The sequence below is a fragment of the Cebidichthys violaceus genome, unplaced genomic scaffold (assembly GCF_023349555.1).
Source record: "Cebidichthys violaceus isolate CVI_PGR_0920_01 unplaced genomic scaffold, fCebVio1.0.p SCAF_14, whole genome shotgun sequence".
NCBI classification, from domain to species: domain Eukaryota; kingdom Metazoa; phylum Chordata; class Actinopteri; order Perciformes; family Stichaeidae; genus Cebidichthys; species Cebidichthys violaceus.
The window spans coordinates 3,387,531-3,407,472 of NW_027176307.1; the positions used below are offsets into that span (position 1 = coordinate 3,387,531).

General features: G+C 39.3%; 3 protein-coding genes across 7 annotated transcripts in view; 1 reads left to right on the forward strand and 2 right to left on the reverse strand.

Moving 5' to 3' along the window:
- The window catches only part of si:ch211-140l13.3 (uncharacterized), a 33,306-nt gene extending 21,591 nt beyond the window's left edge, over nt 1–11,715 (reverse strand). Inside the window, exons 1-3 of one of the 3 annotated variants that reach the window (XM_068708514.1) lie at nt 11,662–11,715; nt 10,205–10,494; nt 9,791–9,887 (exon numbers count right to left, since the gene is read on the reverse strand). In XM_068708514.1, coding sequence (XP_068564615.1) covers nt 9,791–9,887; nt 10,205–10,471 — 364 coding nt within the window. In that variant the 5' untranslated portion in view covers nt 10,472–10,494; nt 11,662–11,715. Of the gene's footprint in view, nt 1–4,096; nt 4,152–5,525; nt 5,552–9,790; nt 9,888–10,204; nt 10,495–11,661 lie in introns of those variants that run through there. The other 2 variants (XM_068708515.1, XM_068708516.1) reach the window with 2 other exon arrangements.
- Nucleotides 1,603–8,639, forward strand: LOC137870988 (12-(S)-hydroxy-5,8,10,14-eicosatetraenoic acid receptor-like). 2 transcript variants are annotated; one of them, XM_068708518.1, is made up of 4 exons: nt 1,603–1,736; nt 2,966–3,145; nt 4,455–4,860; nt 7,033–8,639. In XM_068708518.1, exons 2-4 carry the CDS (start codon nt 2,982–2,984, stop codon nt 7,516–7,518), a joined length of 1,056 nt encoding a protein of 351 aa, XP_068564619.1. In that variant the 5' UTR covers nt 1,603–1,736; nt 2,966–2,981; the 3' UTR covers nt 7,519–8,639. The 2 variants fall into 2 exon arrangements, with proteins under 2 accessions (XP_068564619.1, XP_068564618.1); XM_068708517.1 differs by lacking the exon at nt 1,603–1,736 and having other exon boundaries at nt 2,741–3,145.
- Nucleotides 11,716–14,536: 2,821 nt separating the features above from the next.
- The window catches only part of msraa (methionine sulfoxide reductase Aa), a 35,684-nt gene continuing 30,278 nt past the window's right edge, over nt 14,537–19,942 (reverse strand). For both annotated transcript variants that reach the window (XM_068708520.1, XM_068708522.1), the window contains exon 6: nt 14,537–15,591. In XM_068708520.1, coding sequence (XP_068564621.1) covers nt 15,421–15,591 — 171 coding nt within the window. In that variant the 3' untranslated portion in view covers nt 14,537–15,420. The remainder of the gene's footprint in view (nt 15,592–19,942) is intronic.

A 19,942-nucleotide genomic window follows, 5' to 3' on the forward strand; every position in this document is an offset into this window, starting at 1 on the left:
TACGCTCATACTGATTATAATAAATTTAAGAGACGTGTCTGCCAGAGCACCGTGCTCTTAAGTGCAGACAAAGTAAACAACTGAGTGTCTGTATACTGTTGCCATCATTGCTGGTGCTTTAAAAAAAAAAAAGGTACTTAAGAATGAGCAAGATGTCCAATATCAGTGGATTACTAATGAGACCCGATGCATGAAAAAAACAATCACAGAGGCATATATGAAGAAGAGATACAGTGCTGTGAAAAAGTATTTGCCCCCTTCCTGGTTTCTTATTTTTTTGCATATTTGTTACACTTAAATGTTTCAGATCATCAAACTAATTTTAATATGAGACTTACTTTTTCACATAGAGCCAAGTAGGTTTGGATAGCTTTCCTCCCTTAATAAATGAAATCATCATTTGAAAACTGCATATTGTATTTACTCGGGTTATCTTTGTCTAATATTAAAAATTGTTTGATGATCTGAAACATTTGACAAATATGCAAAAAGATAAGAAACCAGGAAGGGGGCAAATACTTTTTCACAGCACTGTAAGTTCTTGTAGGCATCTTTTTTCCCCTCATTGATATGGGGCACTGATAGCTCTGTGTGCATGTTATGCACGTACATAACGCATGACACACCAGATTAGTCTGCACGGTTCTCCTGTCAACATGGACTAATCAGTCTTTCGCACCTTGTTGCGCAAGCACACAGTTTGTGTAATATTGTGAGCAATATGTAAAGCATATTTCATCCCACAAAGCACCGTATCTAGATGCTCTGGACTCGATGGAATGTAAACAAAACTAATTCTAAGATTCATGACTCAATGACTCAAAGTAATTTAACATGTTCTGTTCTAAATAACATTATATGAATGAGTATTATTATGAAAATAGAATTAGTTTGCGCCACACCCACAAAATAAACAAATCCCCACAACTTAATAGACGTGTTTTTATTTGATTTATATTTTAATTTATTAAGCAACCGTTAATGTGTTTTTGTGAAGCAGATGAATCCACAAAAGAGCGCACCTCTTCAATTATCAGATGACACATTGTTTTTTCTTTTTCTTTTAGGTCACTTATCTACACTTTGCGTGTTTTTGTACTTCCTTTTGCTGCTGTAACACTTTCATTGCCATGCATAGAAGTCTATCCTGTGTTAACTTAATGCGTTGGATAATTTGAGAGGACTGTTTTATATTGTTTCTTGTATCTACCTTTAAAGGGGTTTCAGGATCATGTCAACTGGAATCATCCCGACATTTCAAGGGAGGAACGGTAAACAACATTTCCGTGGGAGAAAAGCAATGTTGCAATGGCTATTAAAGGATGCACTGTTGTGGTCGGGGGTGCAACAGACCAAATGTCTAAATGCTCTCGCCGTGTTTAGACATAGACTCTGTTGCAGAAGTTATGCAACATTGCTCTTTGTGTGCAATTGTACATCATGTCTGGGACAGAGCGTGACAAAGACATAACATTGTCACACTCTGTCCCAATCTGTCCCGGACCTTCGCTTTCAGCAGACTTACCTTTTAGGAAAGTGAAGTCTTATTGTAAGTGCATGGCTTTACAGCACTTCATGTCAAAGATTTAAAGCATTATTGTATGTAGCTTTTTTAGGTGAAAGTAGTTCATATTTGACTTCAATGGAACAAGATCAGAAGAGCTCATGAAGAGATCAGAAAATAAGAGAACAGTGGAAGCTGCTTGACATCCTCCCGGATCCATTTTCTTCATCTTGTACGTATCATTTTTGTCATTTGTATAGTCTGTACTGTAATTGAATGATGTGGGTCTATTCTGTACACATGGCATCTATTGCACGTCCGTCCAGGGAGAGAGAGAGAGCCCTCGTCCCCTCTTCCCTGTTCAAATTGTTTTTGTTGTTTTATTTAGCAAGTTTTCCCTTTCTGTCACCTGCTCAGGACAGGTGACAGGGTGTCAATTAATGTGCAGAACGTAAAGCCCCTTGATGCAAATTTGTGATATTGGGCTGTATAAATAAAACTTGCTTGGCAAAGGTGTAAAAGGCTTTTTAACGACCAACTAGAAAAACCGACAACACCGAGGAGGGTTAAGACATCATTTCACCCTTGTTTGCCAATATGCTTTGAAAGAGGACGTGGTCGAGGAAAAAAATGACTTGAATCACAACGTCATTCTACCATCATTCATACCCACATGGCTCTTCCACTGAATCCAGGAGGTGATCAAACATTACCAAGAACAATTAGACATAAGGAAAGTGTGTGTGTGTGTCCCCATCTGAATCTACAACATAGTTGATATTGTCCCTAAAGATGTTATTGTCACCTTACCCAAGAATAAAGCTAGACATGTGCAGACATGATGGTTGAGCATCGACAGCCACCTGAGGAATTCCCCCCCCCCCCCCCCCCCCCCCCCCCCCCACCCCCCCTCCTCCCACCCCACCCCCCATGCTGCTGGAAAAACCTTGAACCAACGGGTTTCCAGTCACCACTTAGTGTGTAATACAGAAACTGTTAAGGGCACGTCACTATCTCTTATTCGAAATGCCGATGCCAAAGTGTTTTTAAGGTGGAAAGCTGTCTTCCACTCCGCGCATCTGATTAAGTTAAGCACCATGTCTTCAAACCACACCTCCAGCAGGCAGGGAGAAAAAAAAAAAGGATCTGCGGCAGCCTCTCACATAAAAAGGGCTTACAGACTCACAGGGACGGGGTGTTTTCTCCTCTCTACATTCAGTACTTTTCTTTTTCAGCTCATGCTTGTGTTTACGGTGCGCGTTTCCTCAGCATGTTTTGGCACGGCCGGGCCGAGTTGTGTTAGAGCTCTAGAATCACTGTGAGGCTCTCAGTAGGGGACTGTTGAATTTGACGGATCACAGTGAGAAGGGGGATCGGTGCCCGAGGATTTTAACCTGCCTGGAAAAACTTATTCCTTTTGCTTTGGTATTACTTTGACTGCAATTTTTTCTACTGCTGCAGAAGTAGTGCCACTTCAATGAATGTTACGTCCATCCAAGCAAACATGTCTACGGATCCAATAGTTGACCACTGCAAAGCACCAAATCAGGTCACATACGAAACCCTCTCCTGGCTGATGATTGGAGAGTTCGTGCTGGGTCTGCCTCTCAACCTGTCGGTCCTCTACGTCTTCGTCTTCAGGTACGAGGAAACACAAACTGGCTATCACTGCCGTTTCAACTTTTTTCAGAAGGTACTCAAACATGAATTTGAATGAGGGAGTGAGAAGTGAAGTAAAGCCCTCGGAGAGGGGAAAAGTTTCAACTTAGCCAAAAACTTGAACTTGATAAATGATGTTTGCATGATTCATCAGCCGGTGGGAATTTCCAGGCATTTAACTTCTACGAGTGATTCAAACCACAAGAAAGTCAATGAGTCCAGGTGACTTTGACCTTCTACTGCTATTAGTACTTAAGATACCTGCCAGATCAGGCAATTATCCTGGAAACAAGGGTTCAGTTGGGTGGTGTTAAGACAGGATGTGGACAAAACTCTGTCTTGCTGCAAATTTGAGAGCAAGGCAGATAGAAAATGACAATTAAGTTAAGTCTTTGTTGTTATTAAATAATCACCACTAAATAAAACAATGTATATAGGGGCAAGTAAAAATTTGAACCCTGCAAGTTTTGTCTTGATTTAATGAATGCTCTGATACAAGTTTAATACCACTGCTTCATGAGATGTTAGTGATTAGAAGATGAGAGGGACAGCAGCCACATCCTGTTTGGATTCTCAGTCCATTACTGCAATGAAAAACGCTGAAATTATCTTTAGAAAAAATCTCTGCATTGCCTAAGTGGGTTCTTTAAGTTGTATAGGATCTGTGCACCTAATTTTAAATGGTGTAATAACACACTTCTTTCTTTTTTTTAAATGCAATGATTTCAAACTACATTGCAAATTTGAAATGGAAAATATGTAGAGGTGTTACGTCTTAAAAAAAAGTTACATCACTTAAGAACCAAACCGTATTCATGCCTGTTGACTTCACTTTTCACAGTGTGCATTTCAAACCAGATGAGCTGGGTGTGCTAATCTTGAGACAACCTGATACAAGTGTTGAATGTGTAACAAACTGTCCTGTGGATATACATTATCTCTGACAGTACTGAAAAGTCTTCCAGCAGACAGAACTGTGTGCAGAGTCGTTGTCTTTGGCACCGATGTATATTACCACCATTGAAATAAACACTGCGAAAAGAAAAGCAGCAGCAATTATGAGATACTAAGAAATGTGTCGAAAGAGATCCTCTTTTGAAGAGTGGATCCTCTTTGAGTCAGACCATCTTGAACATTAAGCAGTTTGACCAGTGCAGAGATTCTGTAGATGTTAAAGATGTAAAGACAGGATCAGCGTCATAGGCTTCCTTCTCTGTTGTGTTTGTTCTTGAGCGAACGTTAACGTAACAGTGAAGCCAATAACTGCTTTGTCGACGGCTTTCCCCTTTAGGTTCAAGTTCTGGAAGAACAAAAGCATCTTCCTGTTCAACATCGTGGTTGCCGACTTCTTGCTGATGGCCTGTCTTCCTGCCAAGGCCTACCACTACCACCACGGCCAGCGGCGCAGTCCCAACAAAGCGCTGTGCAAGACGATGCTCTTTATGCTGTTTCTCAACCGCGGCGCCAGCATCGCCTTCCTCATCACCGTGTCCATCGACCGCTATTTCAACGTGGTGCATCTCGGGAGGAGGAATTTCGTCAAAGTGCTGAAGAAATCCCCCCAAGTCTCCATCGTCATCTGGCTCCTCCTGCTGCCCCTCACCATCCCCACGATGGTCGAGACCTTCGAGTGCTGCAACAGCCACGGCCGCGTGCACGAGACCCGTTTTCACGACGTGACGGACACATTCAGAGAGGTGTGCTTTTGGTTTCTTTTGTTTCCTTTAGTTTGCATTAGCAGAGCTGTAAAATGGGCGGGGAAACCAAAAAGGCTTTAATGATTACAATTGCCCAATACACCCGACGTATGCCAACACTGCCAAAGCTAGCCGCTGTCAACAATAATAAGAACTACAGTTACTGTATTTACACTACCTCATACCATCACACACAGACTTCCTGACAGTCATGACAGTTTTTTAGCTTTAATCCAGATACACCCGTAGGTCCCCCATTTGGACGCAGAGTACATCAAAACTTAGAGAGTTTTGTGTTAAAAGTAACTGGCAGAGAACCCACGAAGAACGAATATAGTGATGTTATAGTTCTGCAGAAACCTCAGCGTCCTGGGAACAACATGAACTAGGTCACTTCTACATGAGACAAACACATCTCCCATCAGCCAAGCAAACAAATAACAAAATATCATAAATCATACTCGATATGACTGGGACAGACCGGAGAAAAAGGCTGCTACACTCCGTTAGCAACGTGCTACCTACGAACATGCAGCATGAAAAAGCACGAGCGCCTGACGGAGATTACGGACATAGTTTCCATTTCTCTCCCCGGTAAACCATCGCAGAGATATTCAGCTTCGAACACAAAAAGTCACACAGCTTTCATCGAATATTGTACTTACTTTTGGTCGAATCTCAGCGAAAAAATGGAATATCTCCGTACTTCCAACGCATGTTTGTCCAGCTGCTGGTGCTCCGTGTGAATCCGTTCGATTCGTGTCTCTCCGACACTCCTCGGATTCTTGGGAGGGTTGGAAGCTCAGCAAATCAGATTTCAGAGCTGGACCTTTTTGAGCTTTATTGGCTAATAGTGCTGTCAATCATCTAGCTTTCAATTCCAGGCAATTCTATTGGCTCCTACGGTTCGAAGGATGTCTCAATGGTGAAAATCGGAGAAGGGGGGGCTGAGATACAGCCCTGAACAGAGAGTCGAAGCAGGATTTGACCTTAAACTAAATAACTAAAAAGGGCATAGAAAGAGCTTAAAACACTCAAAAAAGGTCCAATCTTCGGTCTATTGATTCAATGAACATCATGAGTGATACATAGAAGTGATATAGAGTGTTTTTGAATTTTAAAAATACTTTTTTATTCAAATATTGGAGTATTTGATCAGTTTTCTAATTTGAAATGCTCTATATTTCATACATGTTTCACTGTATCTATGTATAGCTGTGTATATAGAGCCTATATCAGTTGTTCTAAGAGCCCAGCATATTAAAAGTCTTGGATACCCATACTTTCCAAAAAACAATACCCTAAAAGTGCTGTTTTTCAAGATCGAGCTTTTGAGTTTTCCAAGTTGTGCTGTGTTCCATCCTTATCTTATGTGAACCAGTAACATGTATTCTGATAGTTCCATGATTTTTCTCATCTCAAAAATATATTAAAAAAAAAAAAAAAAAAAAATTTTTTATTTTTTTTATTTTTTTTTATACAATTAATTAGGTATTTCTTATCTTTATTCGAGCTGAGGCCTGCAAATAGGCCTCGTTTTTAAAAGGTTAATGGTTGATCTACCGTATTTTCCGCACTATAAGGCGCACTTAAAAGCCTTTAATTTTCTCAAAAAACGACAGTGCACCTTGTAATCCGGAGCGCCTTACATATGGATCAATTGGTTAATTGGTTGATCCATACTGGTTGTACACGGCGCTCTGTCAAAATGTTTCAGTACGACTGGTAAACTACAGAGCCGCACCGCTTGCAGCATTACGGCTACCGTAGTCAGGGGCGTCGCCGAAGTAATAGCGGTAAACACCGGTACTGTGCTGTAGTAGCTTCTATTCTATGCGCCTTATAATCCGGTGCGCCCTATATATAAAAACAGTTCTAAAATAGGCCATTCATTGAAGGTGCGCCTTATAATCCGGTGCGCTTTATAGTGCGGAAAATACGGTACTTGTGTTTTGGGCTGCTTCACAGACAAAACAAGACAAGTGAGGACAAGAGCTTTAGATGAGCAAGACTGCTGAGAAGTTCAATTTAGAAATGAGTCATAAACCTCAGCACCCGGCAAAAACAATCTTTAAATTGAGGGGTACGGATGGTGAACTCTGCCGACTGCCTGCAGAGACAGGAACGCGTCACACTCATGGTCACCTTTCATTTCTTTTTTGTTCTTTTAAGATCGTCTACTTCGGCCAGATCATCGTGCCCTTCGTCATCCTCGTCTACTGCACGGTGCGCATCGTCAACCGGCTGCGGAGGAAGACGGTGGGGGAGAAGACCAAACTGAGGAGAGCCGTGTGCGTGGTCATGTCCGTCGTCGTCGTCTTCGCCGTCTGTTTCCTGCCCAGCACTGTGGCCAGAGCGCTGCTGCTGAGTGTCCGGCTTAAAAAAGAGTGGGAGCACCTGGAAGATGCGGTGGTTCAGGTCTACGACAGCCTCATGGTTCTGTCTTACATCGACTGCCTGCTGGACCCGCTGGTATACTGCTTCTGCAACTCCGGGTTTAAAGACGCCTACATATCCACTTTCTGTCCTGCGTTTCTCCGGAACAGACTGCTAAATACTGACTTTGGCTTGGGAACAACAACTACAACAACAACAACAAATACAACTACAACGACTCCTGGAATTAGAGAAGTTTCTTTGCCGATATTAGCAAAATGATATTTTCATTCTCTTAAACTGCAGGGAAAGCTGTGTCCAAGGTGTTTGATCAACATTACGCCTCAGCTGCACTGATAGCATAACCACTGGTCCCTCCACACATGCTACGCCAGCAGATTATTAACGTTTTCTTCGAAAAATGTCAGATAGAGCAATTCTCCTACAAATTTACAGAAAGGCTGAAAAACAGCGGAGGCGGATGCCGCCTGACTTCCTCTGTGGGCACATCCATGATCTGATCAAACCATCTTCTATCGAACATCAGCACGTGTTCATGGGTTTATCTGGAGCCGTGTTTGGGGCCAGCAGCTCCACTCACCCACACTGCTGATGTTTTTCTCGCTGTAACCCTTAATGACCTCCTAGCTGAAGAGACTGTCTTTTGAACAATTTGAGAACGAATCATTTTCTTTCCGCACTTTTTTCAACATGAAATCCGTATTGATTTTTTTTCAGCGGCATATTTTATATTTAGACATATATTTTTATATTTTTTATTTACTTATATATGTATTGAGGCCTTTTAATCTATGACTAAATTCAAACCGGGTGTTAAGATGATACAGCATTTCCCTTGCATTTGCATTTCACTGCATACAATGGTCCTTGCACGAACTACAAAGTACTAGAATACAAAGTACAGTATAGTACAGACCTAACTTACTGTTCTGCTGTACTGTACGTTTACCCATACATACTGTGTTGGCACTCAGGAAGCTCTATATCTCTGCGTTCATCATCAGTACCTGAAACTAGCTGTACCGGTCCTCGCTGGGGTTTACCCTCAGTGCAACATATAGTTTTCTAACATTTTTCAAAGATGTATATGAAGATTTCCAATATTGTTTCTTTCTGTTGGTGCATTTTCACTTCCCATCTACAGCTGTTGTGTAACTAATTGTGTATAATCAGGGTAAACCAGGCCGTCTACACCCCCTTCTTTTTTTTTTTTAAAAGGAGGTTATAAATGATGTGCAACAACGTTCCTCATTCACACTGTATGTCATTTTGTGATGTTGATCATCAAAATTGAATTATTTGCATGAGATCGTGATACCGACTGAAGATTTTTGTATACTACTGCTGTAAATAAACAAAATACAGGTCTAAGCAAAACATTACCACAAGATGGAGACCTTTGATATACAAATGCACTCGGAGCAATGCGCTTCGGTTATCCCAAACAAGGAGACAAAGCAACACATCCCTGTTGTACCCTCCAACATCACTGTCAGTGTCCAACTGTTGAAGTTGCTGATCGGCCTCTTCAGGATCCATTTTCCACCCTTGTGACAGTTTGTTCAGAATTGTGTATGTGCACTCACCTGGTCAAAAGCAGCTCATTCCCACGTATTGTTGTCTATCCTATCCTAACTCAAGGTATTTGTGTAGACGCATTAGCCCCCTTATTTTCATTTTGAAACATTTTGAGGTGTGTACCCATTGCTCTGTGTGAGCAGTACGGGTGTAGAAACAGGAACGCTTATGGTGGCTGTCAAGTTGAGGCTAGCAGGTTTAATAACACAGCAGCCGCGGCAACGACAGAGAAAAGACGTTTGAATACAAAACCAAACACAGAAAAACACTGAACATCAGTGTTATTGGTGCCACCTGCTTTACAGATTGGCTGCATGCCCTGTCTGCTTTTTTTAAAGTATGTTATGTGTTAATGACTTAGCCTCAGACTGAATGTTGTTTTAAGTAATTTAGCTCATTAAGATAAGTGACATGTTGAGTTGGAAACTTAAGGAATTCGAGGAAAGAAGTTGCAGTTGTCATCAAACTTCTCGTAATCTTCTCAACGTATATAATCAGTTATCTAATTACGTTTTCAGATAAGCTGTTCGTTAAAAGTACAAGTGGTGGAGGAGATGCTACCAATATCAACTGTAGAGTCTCCGTGTTTCCGTAAGATCCTTGATAAAATTACATTACAGTCATTACATTACAGTCATTTAGCAGACGCTTTTATCCAAAGCGACTTACAATTCAGTATCTATCTACACACCGTAGACATATACATATATATAGATATCATAATTTTTTTAATTGTATTTTTTTATATATATATATATTTTTATATATATATATATATATATTTATATATATATATATATATATATATATATATATAATTTATTTTTTAATATATACATTTTTTAATAATATATATATATATATATATATATATATATATATATATTTTTTTTTTTTTTTTTTTTTTTTTTGTATATATTTTTTAAAACAGGAGAGTGTGCTGCTCAACACTGACCTGTCCCTAGTAGTGTCAGCAGTCGACTCTGCTCCTGCAGTACCTCGTGGATCTGCTCAATTTGCCGCTGAACCACCTCATATGGACGCTCTGGAACCTGCCAACAGACAAACATTAAGAACCGGACCAACGCAGCATGTTACAATGGCTGTGGTGGGCACTATCCTTCACAGCAGGAACAATAATCTGATGTTCTACTGCTATCTAGTGGCAAGACGAACAACTGAACTAAAAGTGGACATGTCTGATTACACAGAACAGTCTTGTATATAATAAATCCTTTCTTTATTTCTAGATAAAGTTCCCTGTCACATAATTGACTAAAGGTTTCCACCCTGAGATTCTCCTCTCATCAAACATAGTGCTACACACATCATCAAGAGCTTTTTTGGTATACAGCAAAGTAACACTTACTTGTTGCTGATTTATATTGTGAAAGGCCATCGGCTGGTATCGTCCACAGGGGAGAGCGTCGTCAGGGCTCAGGAGAGAGGAGAGGTCAGGGGGAGTCTTGCCCACCACTGGTTCGCCCTGAAAGGCCAGCTGGCCCAGGCCGTCCCCTCGGTGCTCCACCCCACTGAGTCCAGGAGTGGGTGAGACAGGTGCAGGAGTCTGAACCGACCGATTTGAGTCCGAGCACGTCCTCTGGTATGTTCTCTCCATGGGTATTTCAGCAGACATCGTTCAACGATGCACACTGGCAGCTGAAAGATTTATAACACAAATTAGTGGATTATTAAAAAAAATAAAATAATAAAATGTCACACTGAGAATAAAGAAACAGGGTTTAATTTTACAGAGAAAATTTACTTTAGACTCACTCTAAATGTGGGTCAAATTGGATACTTTACAGCTTAAATATGAACTATGACGACGTAACATGTCTCTGCTTTTCAGAAATAGCAATAAATGCTATAGTTGGAGTGTTTTTAAAACAGCCATCAAAACTCTAAAGCTTTCAGCCTCTCATGAATTCCTAATTTTAGCAAGTAAAACTTTTGTCAATTACATTTGAGTCTGAGTTACCTTTGCCCTTAGGATGACATTTTGAGAGGCAAAGCTTACAGCTAGCGTAAACATGTTTTCGAAAGATAAATTAAACACTAGTTAAAACTTTTGAAACGTCCTGCCGTTTCAGTAACCAGGGTTTATAAGATATCGTTTGCTAGATTTCTCAAAGAGCGACTGTACAACTACAGTAGATTGTGAATGAAACTAAAATGGCCCCCAGCACTTTATTCCTCCTGTTCCTTGGGGATTAGCACAACTACCCATCTGAACTGATGTATCCTTATCTTCTCAAATATGTGTGCAAAATCAAGGATATATAGCACGTATTTAATATTAAAATATAAAATAACAGACAATAAAAAGACTTAATACTTAATTACAAGTATTAGCCACCCAAGTGAACAAATGGTTTAATGGTTTAACTAGGTTAAAGAGTTGAAAAAGTGATTTATTGATGAACCCACTGAATTGAACTAATACTATAATATCTAATTAGATATAAATGCATATATATATAAAGGAATTTTTGAGGAATCTGCAAATATTGGCTTTAACGTTAAATATTTTTCAGAAACAAGGACTTTGTGACTTGAATATATTTGTGGTAATCATCTATTTGTAAGTGTAAAAACGTTGGCAATCGAAACTCTACCCTGAACACCAAACTACAATCAAAAATCTAGAAATTTACCGTAAACTAGCTCAAAATGAGTGAACCCTCCACTTTATCACAGACAGGTTATCATGAATAACGAACACAATTGAACTCTCTCTCTCCTAAGTAAATTAAGATCTCAAGAAACAGTGACAGATGACATTTTAGTTGAAAACCAGCACATTATTATTTGTTGGTTAGTTACCTTCCGTGTTGGGACGAGCTGAGCTGCGTGACAGTGGAGGGAAGTTTACTGTTGCCACAGTTACAGGGCATCATCATCCCACCTGTCACAACACGTGTCACAATTAAACAACTAACTCTAAATGCAGACAAGTCTCCCTTAAACCAATACTAATGTTACTCCCGCGAGCTGGTATTAGAGCGCAAACATTTACTTTTGCGTCAGAGCAAGTGTACAAGCGACGATGCAGCGAACTTCCGGTAAGACCCTTCAAAATAACGCGCTATTTTCTATAATTTCATACAAATCATAAACTCTCTTGCATATGCATTGTATTTTATTACTACCTGCATATTTTGTTACATCTATGTCTAATTTGTCACATTTTATACGATGCTCCATTGCACTAATAATGCTATGTATAAAGCTATGGTGTAATAAAGTACCCTAATGAACACTGGCCCATTTCTACTCCGTGCAAAACGTACATCTCTGAGTTTGTATACGTTTTTGTGCACGAAAATAATCTTTTGTGTTTTGAAATTGAAATATGAGCAATGAGATACAAAATATGCTCAGGCCCGTTGTCATCAAGGAATAATTCAGCCAGAAACAAAGTAGGATGGATAGAAATTATGAAAACAGAGTTAAATTGCCTTTTTTCGACATGTACCAATGTCTGTTAGTAGTACATTAGTAGTATTTAATGTTTATAACTTCAGAACTTTTTTTTTTTAATGAATGTTTACCTTTCTATCTCAAGCGAAAGCCTAAAATCCTGCGTTAGTTTGTGTTACCTCAGTGGGTTTGAGCCATGTGCTCATACCTCAAACATACCACATGATGGCAGCATAATCATGCGTTATAACCAGGGACAGATTCAGGGAAGTGATTGAGTCTGTATGAAATGAAAGACAGACAGTAATGTTGGCTGTGTGCTCTTTATGTGTCATATGAGGTGTATACAAATATATATATCCCAAAATAAACAATAGACACAAATTCCGATCACAATTTTGTACAATTCAATTGACGATCAGAGTCACAATCACCAGTTGGCCAGAGATGTACCAAAATTAACCATATTCTTCTGGTCTTTTAAGGACATGCAGCAGATTTGCACAGCCATGCACAGCCACACAGCAATACTTTGAAGAAGACCCCCATGAAAACAAAATGGTACATCTCAAGGGGTTATTTCTAATAAAGAATCTCCAACAAACCTCAGATTTTTCTATATGATTTTTCTTATCATTTCACCAAAGAGGCACACCTTCTCCATTAATGAATATTTAAGTGGTGAGTTTTTAGATTGCAACCAACTGAAACCTCTCCTGTGTGTCAATCGTGTAGAAGATCTACGGTGGCCGATGTGAAAACACAAAACAAAAATGGCCCCATCTAGAGCCAACGTTTGGTTTGTCCTTTCTAGGCTACTGTAGGAACATGGCAGCCGGCTCTGTGAAGAAGACCCCCTCCTTATGTAGATATAGACAGTTCATTCCAAGGTGATGAAAACACAACGGTTCTTATTTTTTAGATGAATATACTACTTTAAATATACTAAAGAAAGCATACATCTCTATGTTATAATCCATTTCTGGTAACAGATCCCCCCTCAACTAAACACAAAGATAAAAACTCAAAAATTCAAAGTCAAAAATTGGAGCTATCGGTAAAGAGAAAATGAATCTATGAACTATTATACAAGATTCATATAATACAAGTTTCATTGCCTTCCAGTACTCGATGAAATGAACATATTTTGTTACCAAAAAGGTACAGATTGTACTATACCTACAGGTGGAAATGAAGCCTGCTGTTAAACTGATCCTGACAAAACACAAATTCAACAAAGGGGAATACATTGTTCTTTTGACGAACGATAAATTATCATAAATTGCAAACTAAGTAGTTAATTTGCTTTATCCAAAAAAGTTATTTGAAATCACATTGTTTAAACTTTAACCAACTTTTATTCTAACCAATCACAGGGCTCTGTGAAATTATTATCGTTCTATTAATAACCACAAACCCAACCAACAAACCCGGAAAGAACAAAGGGTGTGTGGGGGTCATGCTGATGTATATTGAGCCAATATTCTCCCTTTATTAAAACTGGGATCCAGTCCAGCTGGTGTCATCCTCGTATGATATGATGGGTGCAGCGCATAGCACTCACATTTATCATAGAATTGATCAATGTTATACTGATGGTTTAGTGAAAGATGTTTTTTCTCCATGACAGGGATTTCTTATTACATTTTACTAAAAGCAAAAATGGACAAATGTAATGAACACTGTATATTTGCACCAAATTTCAGCTTTCGTCAGCTTCACTCCAAAAATAGCAGTCAGATCTGCCTTGGAAAAGCCAGTCAGGTCCTGCAGTCTGCATCATGGAGGCAATCCAAAGCAGCCCAGATCCAAGGTGGCGCTCTGCCATTTTCTAAAGAGACCGATCTTTTCCTTCTCTTGCCTTTTTTTTTTTTCTCGACTCTGTGACGGTGATGCCAAGCTTTGGAGGGCCTGGCACCAAACCCGCTCTCCTCCTGCTGGTGTGCCGGTGTGTTTGTGAGCCGTAGCAGCCAAACACGTACAGCCTACTGTAGAAAACACAAACGCACACAGATGAACGTTGATGACGGATGAGTCGAGGACTGGAACGTTACTTCAGGCAAAGATCAGAGGAAGGACTGGAGGTCTTCCAAAATCAAATCCACCAAAGAGCAAATACATAAGAGTTTTAATCACTAACAATCTGCTGTTCACTGTGCTGCAAGCTCAGTAGAAAAAGTAGGTTAATCCAATAAAGTTTAAAGCATACATGTAGCTTTGTTCCTCTTGTATGGTTAGATTTAAACAGCACTCAAGAAACAGAAAAGACGCTTGAGACTTCTGATTTCGGAAGCTTTTAATATGTTTTATCCCTCTACAGACTTTCAAAAAAAGCAAACTGTATTACTTTCAAAGTTGAACATTAATAATCATCATGTATAAGCAACCTGAGCATAAAAAATATCTCTCTGCAAAACAAAATCTTCAATTTATGTATGCAAAAAAGTGAATTGTGGACTCACACACTATATTAGATGCCTTCTTGAATACATTTTGTGTTGAGACTGTGTAGGACCGGGGTCACCAAAATACTAAAATTTAAGAGCGGCAGATACAGAAACACTTTTTGTAATGTGAACACACCAGTAAATGACTGTAATGTCAAACTGTGAAATAGTGTTGCGAAGGAATTTTCATGGTGTTTTTTGGTCTACACAGATTTCCTTGCAGTGTGACTGTTTTTTTCAGTAGCTTTCATTGGATTACATACATTTTGATACATCGAACATATGAGATTGCCCTGAATTCGTGGACATCTTGAGGCACTGGTAGGTTCTCCAACAGCAAAGAGCTGAGAAGACAGAAGTCTGCGCTGCAGTTTATGTCACACGTCACTGGGTTACATCAGGCACAAATCTGCTGCGTTATTCTTTCAGCACAAACTGAGCTTCAGCTTTCGACAACAATCATCGTTTTGTTTGTTTTTTCAGAGAGATGGGGATGCTGGGTTCATGAGAAATGTGCGATATACTGACATTATCCAAGTCACAGTTTAAATATTAGACCAATGTTCCTAAATGCATAAAATATACAAAAATACAATTTTCTTCATATATTGAAAACACCAAGCTTTTTGATTCTGGAAGCATTTTAAAACTTTAATTAATCACTACACTGTTGCATCCTTACTGACGGCAATGGCTCTTGGCTGCCGTTGGCTAGCTAGGCCTTAGCTTTGATTCCTATTGGACAGGAGACTCCCGTCCCTCCCAGACCGCAGTATCCATCCGGGTTTTTACTCAGGTACTGTTGGTGGTAATCCTCGGCGTAGTAGAAAGACTTGGCTTCGGCTATTTCTGTTGTGATCGCACCATAACCTTCCTCGGTTAGTACCTGAAAGAAGCCGCAACAAAGACACATTTGTAGATTTAAAAGGACATAAACTGCATTAAACAGATGGAGTTATAGTTGTAGAAGCAATGGACGAACAGACGGATAAGATGGAAACGTCAGGGATCTCTGTGGGAATCAGCTTCAGCAGCAACAACAAAGAACGTGGCAGGATTAGCAGGAATAGTGTATGATGGGAAATTAAGTTCAATTTGATCTCTTCAATGTTGAAAACCTAAAAAGTAGTGTGTTTTTCTGTGAACTGCGCCTACATTTTGGATGATAAGTGTTTTTTTAATGCACTTGTTTGTGTTTGTATCCTATTTTCCCCTTTTCCTTCCCCTGGATCCTGTCGTTTGCCTGCATCGGAACAATTTCTCCTCCTCCAATTTCTCTCATCGCCGCCTCCCCTCACACTGCAAAGTACTTACTGTCATCTTGGGAATAAAAAAAGAGGAAACGTGTTTATGGCAAAATACAAAAACACAGACAATGCACGCACACATATTCACGGTAGAATCAGTTGGTGATGACACCTTCTCCTCCTTGTGATAAAATAACTCAACCAGATGGCATGTGGATGAATCAAAAGACAAAGAGGAGCAGGAAATGACACACACACTCTCATGAAACTTAAATTCCTGACGGAAGGGTGTTGCTTTGTTTTTTGGAGTGTGTGCAGGCATGTTTACAACACAGCTTGATCATAGCATTTGTTGGCAGGGGAGCTTAATTTGGCTCGACATTTACATGTTTTGTGTTTTATCTGCGAAGCTGCTGTTCTTCCGCCCGACAAAACAGCTACCCAAACCCAAATCCTCTGAAGCGACTGCGCCAGGTTTATGGTAATCATCCTGCTGGTGAACCTAAATGATAATAGAACTGAACCACGCTTCGTGCATTTTAGGAACTTTTGTGGCTCAAATTGGGATCCAAGCAGGATGATGAAGGCTCAGGAAGTCAAAAAGTTGCTCCATGTTTATTTGGTTGAAACTGTATGTGAAGGCTTCATTTACTGGCTGAACGTTCAGGTTAAATATTTAATAACTGTGCCTTTCATTTAATTTTGTGTGTTCAGCTGCATTACGATCACATAATCACAATTACAATAATTCGCCGCCTAATTATATGTTACATTTCTTGTGATTATGGAGCCGTTCCTACTCGCTAATTAACAGAAATGGCTTACATTCTGCAAAAAGCATCAAACAGATGCACAACTGAAGCAACATGATCCTGATACTAATGGTGGGAACCGTGTGGCTTTAAGGTTATTGCCAGCTGTTAAAAATGACAACTAGTTTTATGTGAAGTGATCTCACCTTAGAACCGGTATTATACAATGACTTAGCATTCAACTGACAGCACTTTTTGAACAATGTCTTGGTATTCAGTGCCTTTGAACTAAACAGACTTCGCTAAAAAAAAAAAGATTAATTTTTAACGTTAAATTTAAAATGTATTTTGATTACCACAGCTATCCAGCACACCTAATCACAGGTGTCGCCAGAGTTAACTTCCCTCAACATCCCTCCAGCCAATAAATAATAAAGAAAAGTATAAAAATACAACATTTTGATCTAATTTCAATAGTCAATAGTCAGTTTTACTGTCATTAGACAGGTTTCCATCCAAATATTTTCAAATGTTTGTTAAGAATATCGGCAACAGAAGATAGGAATGAATGCTTGTTTGCATTCACAACTGTAATGTGGTGATTAAGTGGGTTCATGGAGATCAGCAGTAGGTGGTGCTAATTCACCAGAAAACCATTATAACGTTGTAGAAGAAAGAGGGCAAAATTATGTACAAAACTGGATGTTAATATGATATTTCTGTTTGTTTCATGTGTCAGTGTGAGGGAGGTTACATCAGATCTGTGTGGAGCGATGAGAAGATGGTTTTTGCTGCCGTCACATTGTGCTTTTGTCGATACATCGATTTTTCCACCTCAGCCAAGCGTAAAAATGTTTTCTGGATATTTCTAGAAAACAGTTTTCCAAATTTTCAGTATTTCCAATCAGCACCTACCGTTTCATCCACCACTTTGTCAGCTCTTTAATCTACTCTATTGCATTTGATGGAGCATTATCTTTACAGTGTGTATACTCATTTTACGCTTTTTCTTACAGCTGTTTTCGTTGTTTAGTACGATTTTTCTAAATTTTCTTGTGAGCTAACTGGTTTGTATTTTACCGTTTTCACGTTTACACTTGCTCGTATATTTACTAGATTATTTATTGTGTTGTACTTTAGGACGGGGTTGGGAATTAACTTTTTCTGTCCTCCTTCCACTGTGGCTGGTGGACTCCACAATGTACCAACCACTCAACAGATTACCATTGTTTTTGTGGCGGGTGAGTAAAGCTAGCAGTCACTTGCATATTTTACCAGCATTTGGCTGCTGCTAATTTCCAACCCCGCGTTCCTGTGGCGCCCTAATGTTGATATTTTACTTTACTAACTCATTTTTAGGGTAGATCTGTCCGTCCACCACTTTGGTATAGACTGAGATATCTCCACAAATATTGGACGGATTGCCATGAAATTTGGTACAAACATTCATGGTTCCCAGATGATGAATCCTACCCACTTTGATGATCCTCTGACTTATTGTCCTGCGATTCCCCTCGGGAAGGATTGTAATAACTTTGGCGATCCCTTTGACTTCTCCCTTAGCGCCACCATCAGGTCAAAATGTATAACTTGGTTTGTGACCAAAAAACTAAAGACAGCCCCGTCAGCCTTGGCTGTACTTTGTGTTACGCACTTAACTAAGATGGAACATGGCAAACATAGTACCTGTTTAACTGCAGCATGTTTGCATTGTCATTGTTTAGGTCAAAGTGAGGTTGTGCTTAAGAACAGCCTCGTATTATATTATTACTATGGTTTGTGGTTCTTACCTTTTTCTAATCTCTAATCACTAGAACGTATTGTTGTGCTTTATTCAGTACTCTTTTCAGAGTATTACAACTCCTTTATTACAAGTCCAACTCCTGTTGGAAGTGTGTTTACTGCGGCACATATTTATGTTTTATCATATCTAAGAAGAGAGAACGGGATTCAGACTGTATGACTGTCAACAATTATGAAAACTATACATTCAGTGCAAAACAGACAGAACTAGCAAATAACTACAGAAAGCGTGTACATGTTGTAAAAGTATGTAAAAAGTGTGATTGCATCATTTTGCAGATAGGTTTAATGTTAAATGGTACAAATCCTGTTTGAGAGGATTAAACTCCCGGGGGAAATACTAAAAAGTTCTCTGTTTATTTTTAGTACAGAGAGACAATCAGACTTAAAGCGGTGCTGGGTAATTTCACACATTGGTGCCCCTAATAGTCAGTGAGAGGTAATTGTTTGAAAACCTTTTTAACTTCATTGACGTCAGCGCTCGGAAGTTGATAAAGAGGACGTCAGCAAACAAACCCCGGAGGGTCTGCGATGCTGCTGTAACAGAAACTACCAAAGAGACTAAAGATCTAACGTTGGCGGGTTTTAGCTTTTAATGGACAGTGTTTGCTCCCTGCTGTTTGATTCATCACTTCCTGTACTGACACCACAATTTAATTTGAGTGAGTGGGGAGGAGGTACAACACAGCAGTTCGTCAGAATGGGACTCTCTTCTCTTTTGCAGCTGCACTTTATGATTACATTTACATACAGTTAACAGATATATTTTAAATCTATTTCATATCTCTTTTAGATGTATTTTATATGGAACCTTTCAAACACAAAGGGCGAATAAAGAATGAGAAAAACAATTTGCAGGAAAAAGAAAGAAAACCAAATCAAATAAAAAAAATAGTACTGAGCAATGAAATTGAGCTACACTAAGGCGCAGAAATAAATTGATGCACTATTTTTAGATTTTACACATCTAAAAATCCAGCAGGCCCATTTCACATGAATTCTGAAATTAACAAAAGCAACTTTTTGTTTCAGTTGGCGGGGATTTGCTACTTGAAGGCAAATCTATAAATGGGATTTCAGTGGGAGTCAATGATGGTTGGGGGCGATGATTTGCCTCCTGCAATAAGTTTAAGCCACGAATGTCTTCATTTCAGATTAGTCAGAGTAAAGGTCTTTTCACACCAAACATGAATACTTTGAGCAAATAAATTGCACATTAATTAAAAAATTGGAACCCATCCATCTCTATGAGCCTATCCACACTAAATTCAAAACGTTTGTATTTCGCAGTCCAGGTTTTTTTTTTTGCAGCTGTATCAATTACTGTGAATTTTAGACTTCGATAAAAAGAAGGCTACCAATAAAATAATGATCAATAGATTTCCTCGGAAGTCTTCATAGTGGCAAATGTCATAAATTCTGTTATTCATAGTGT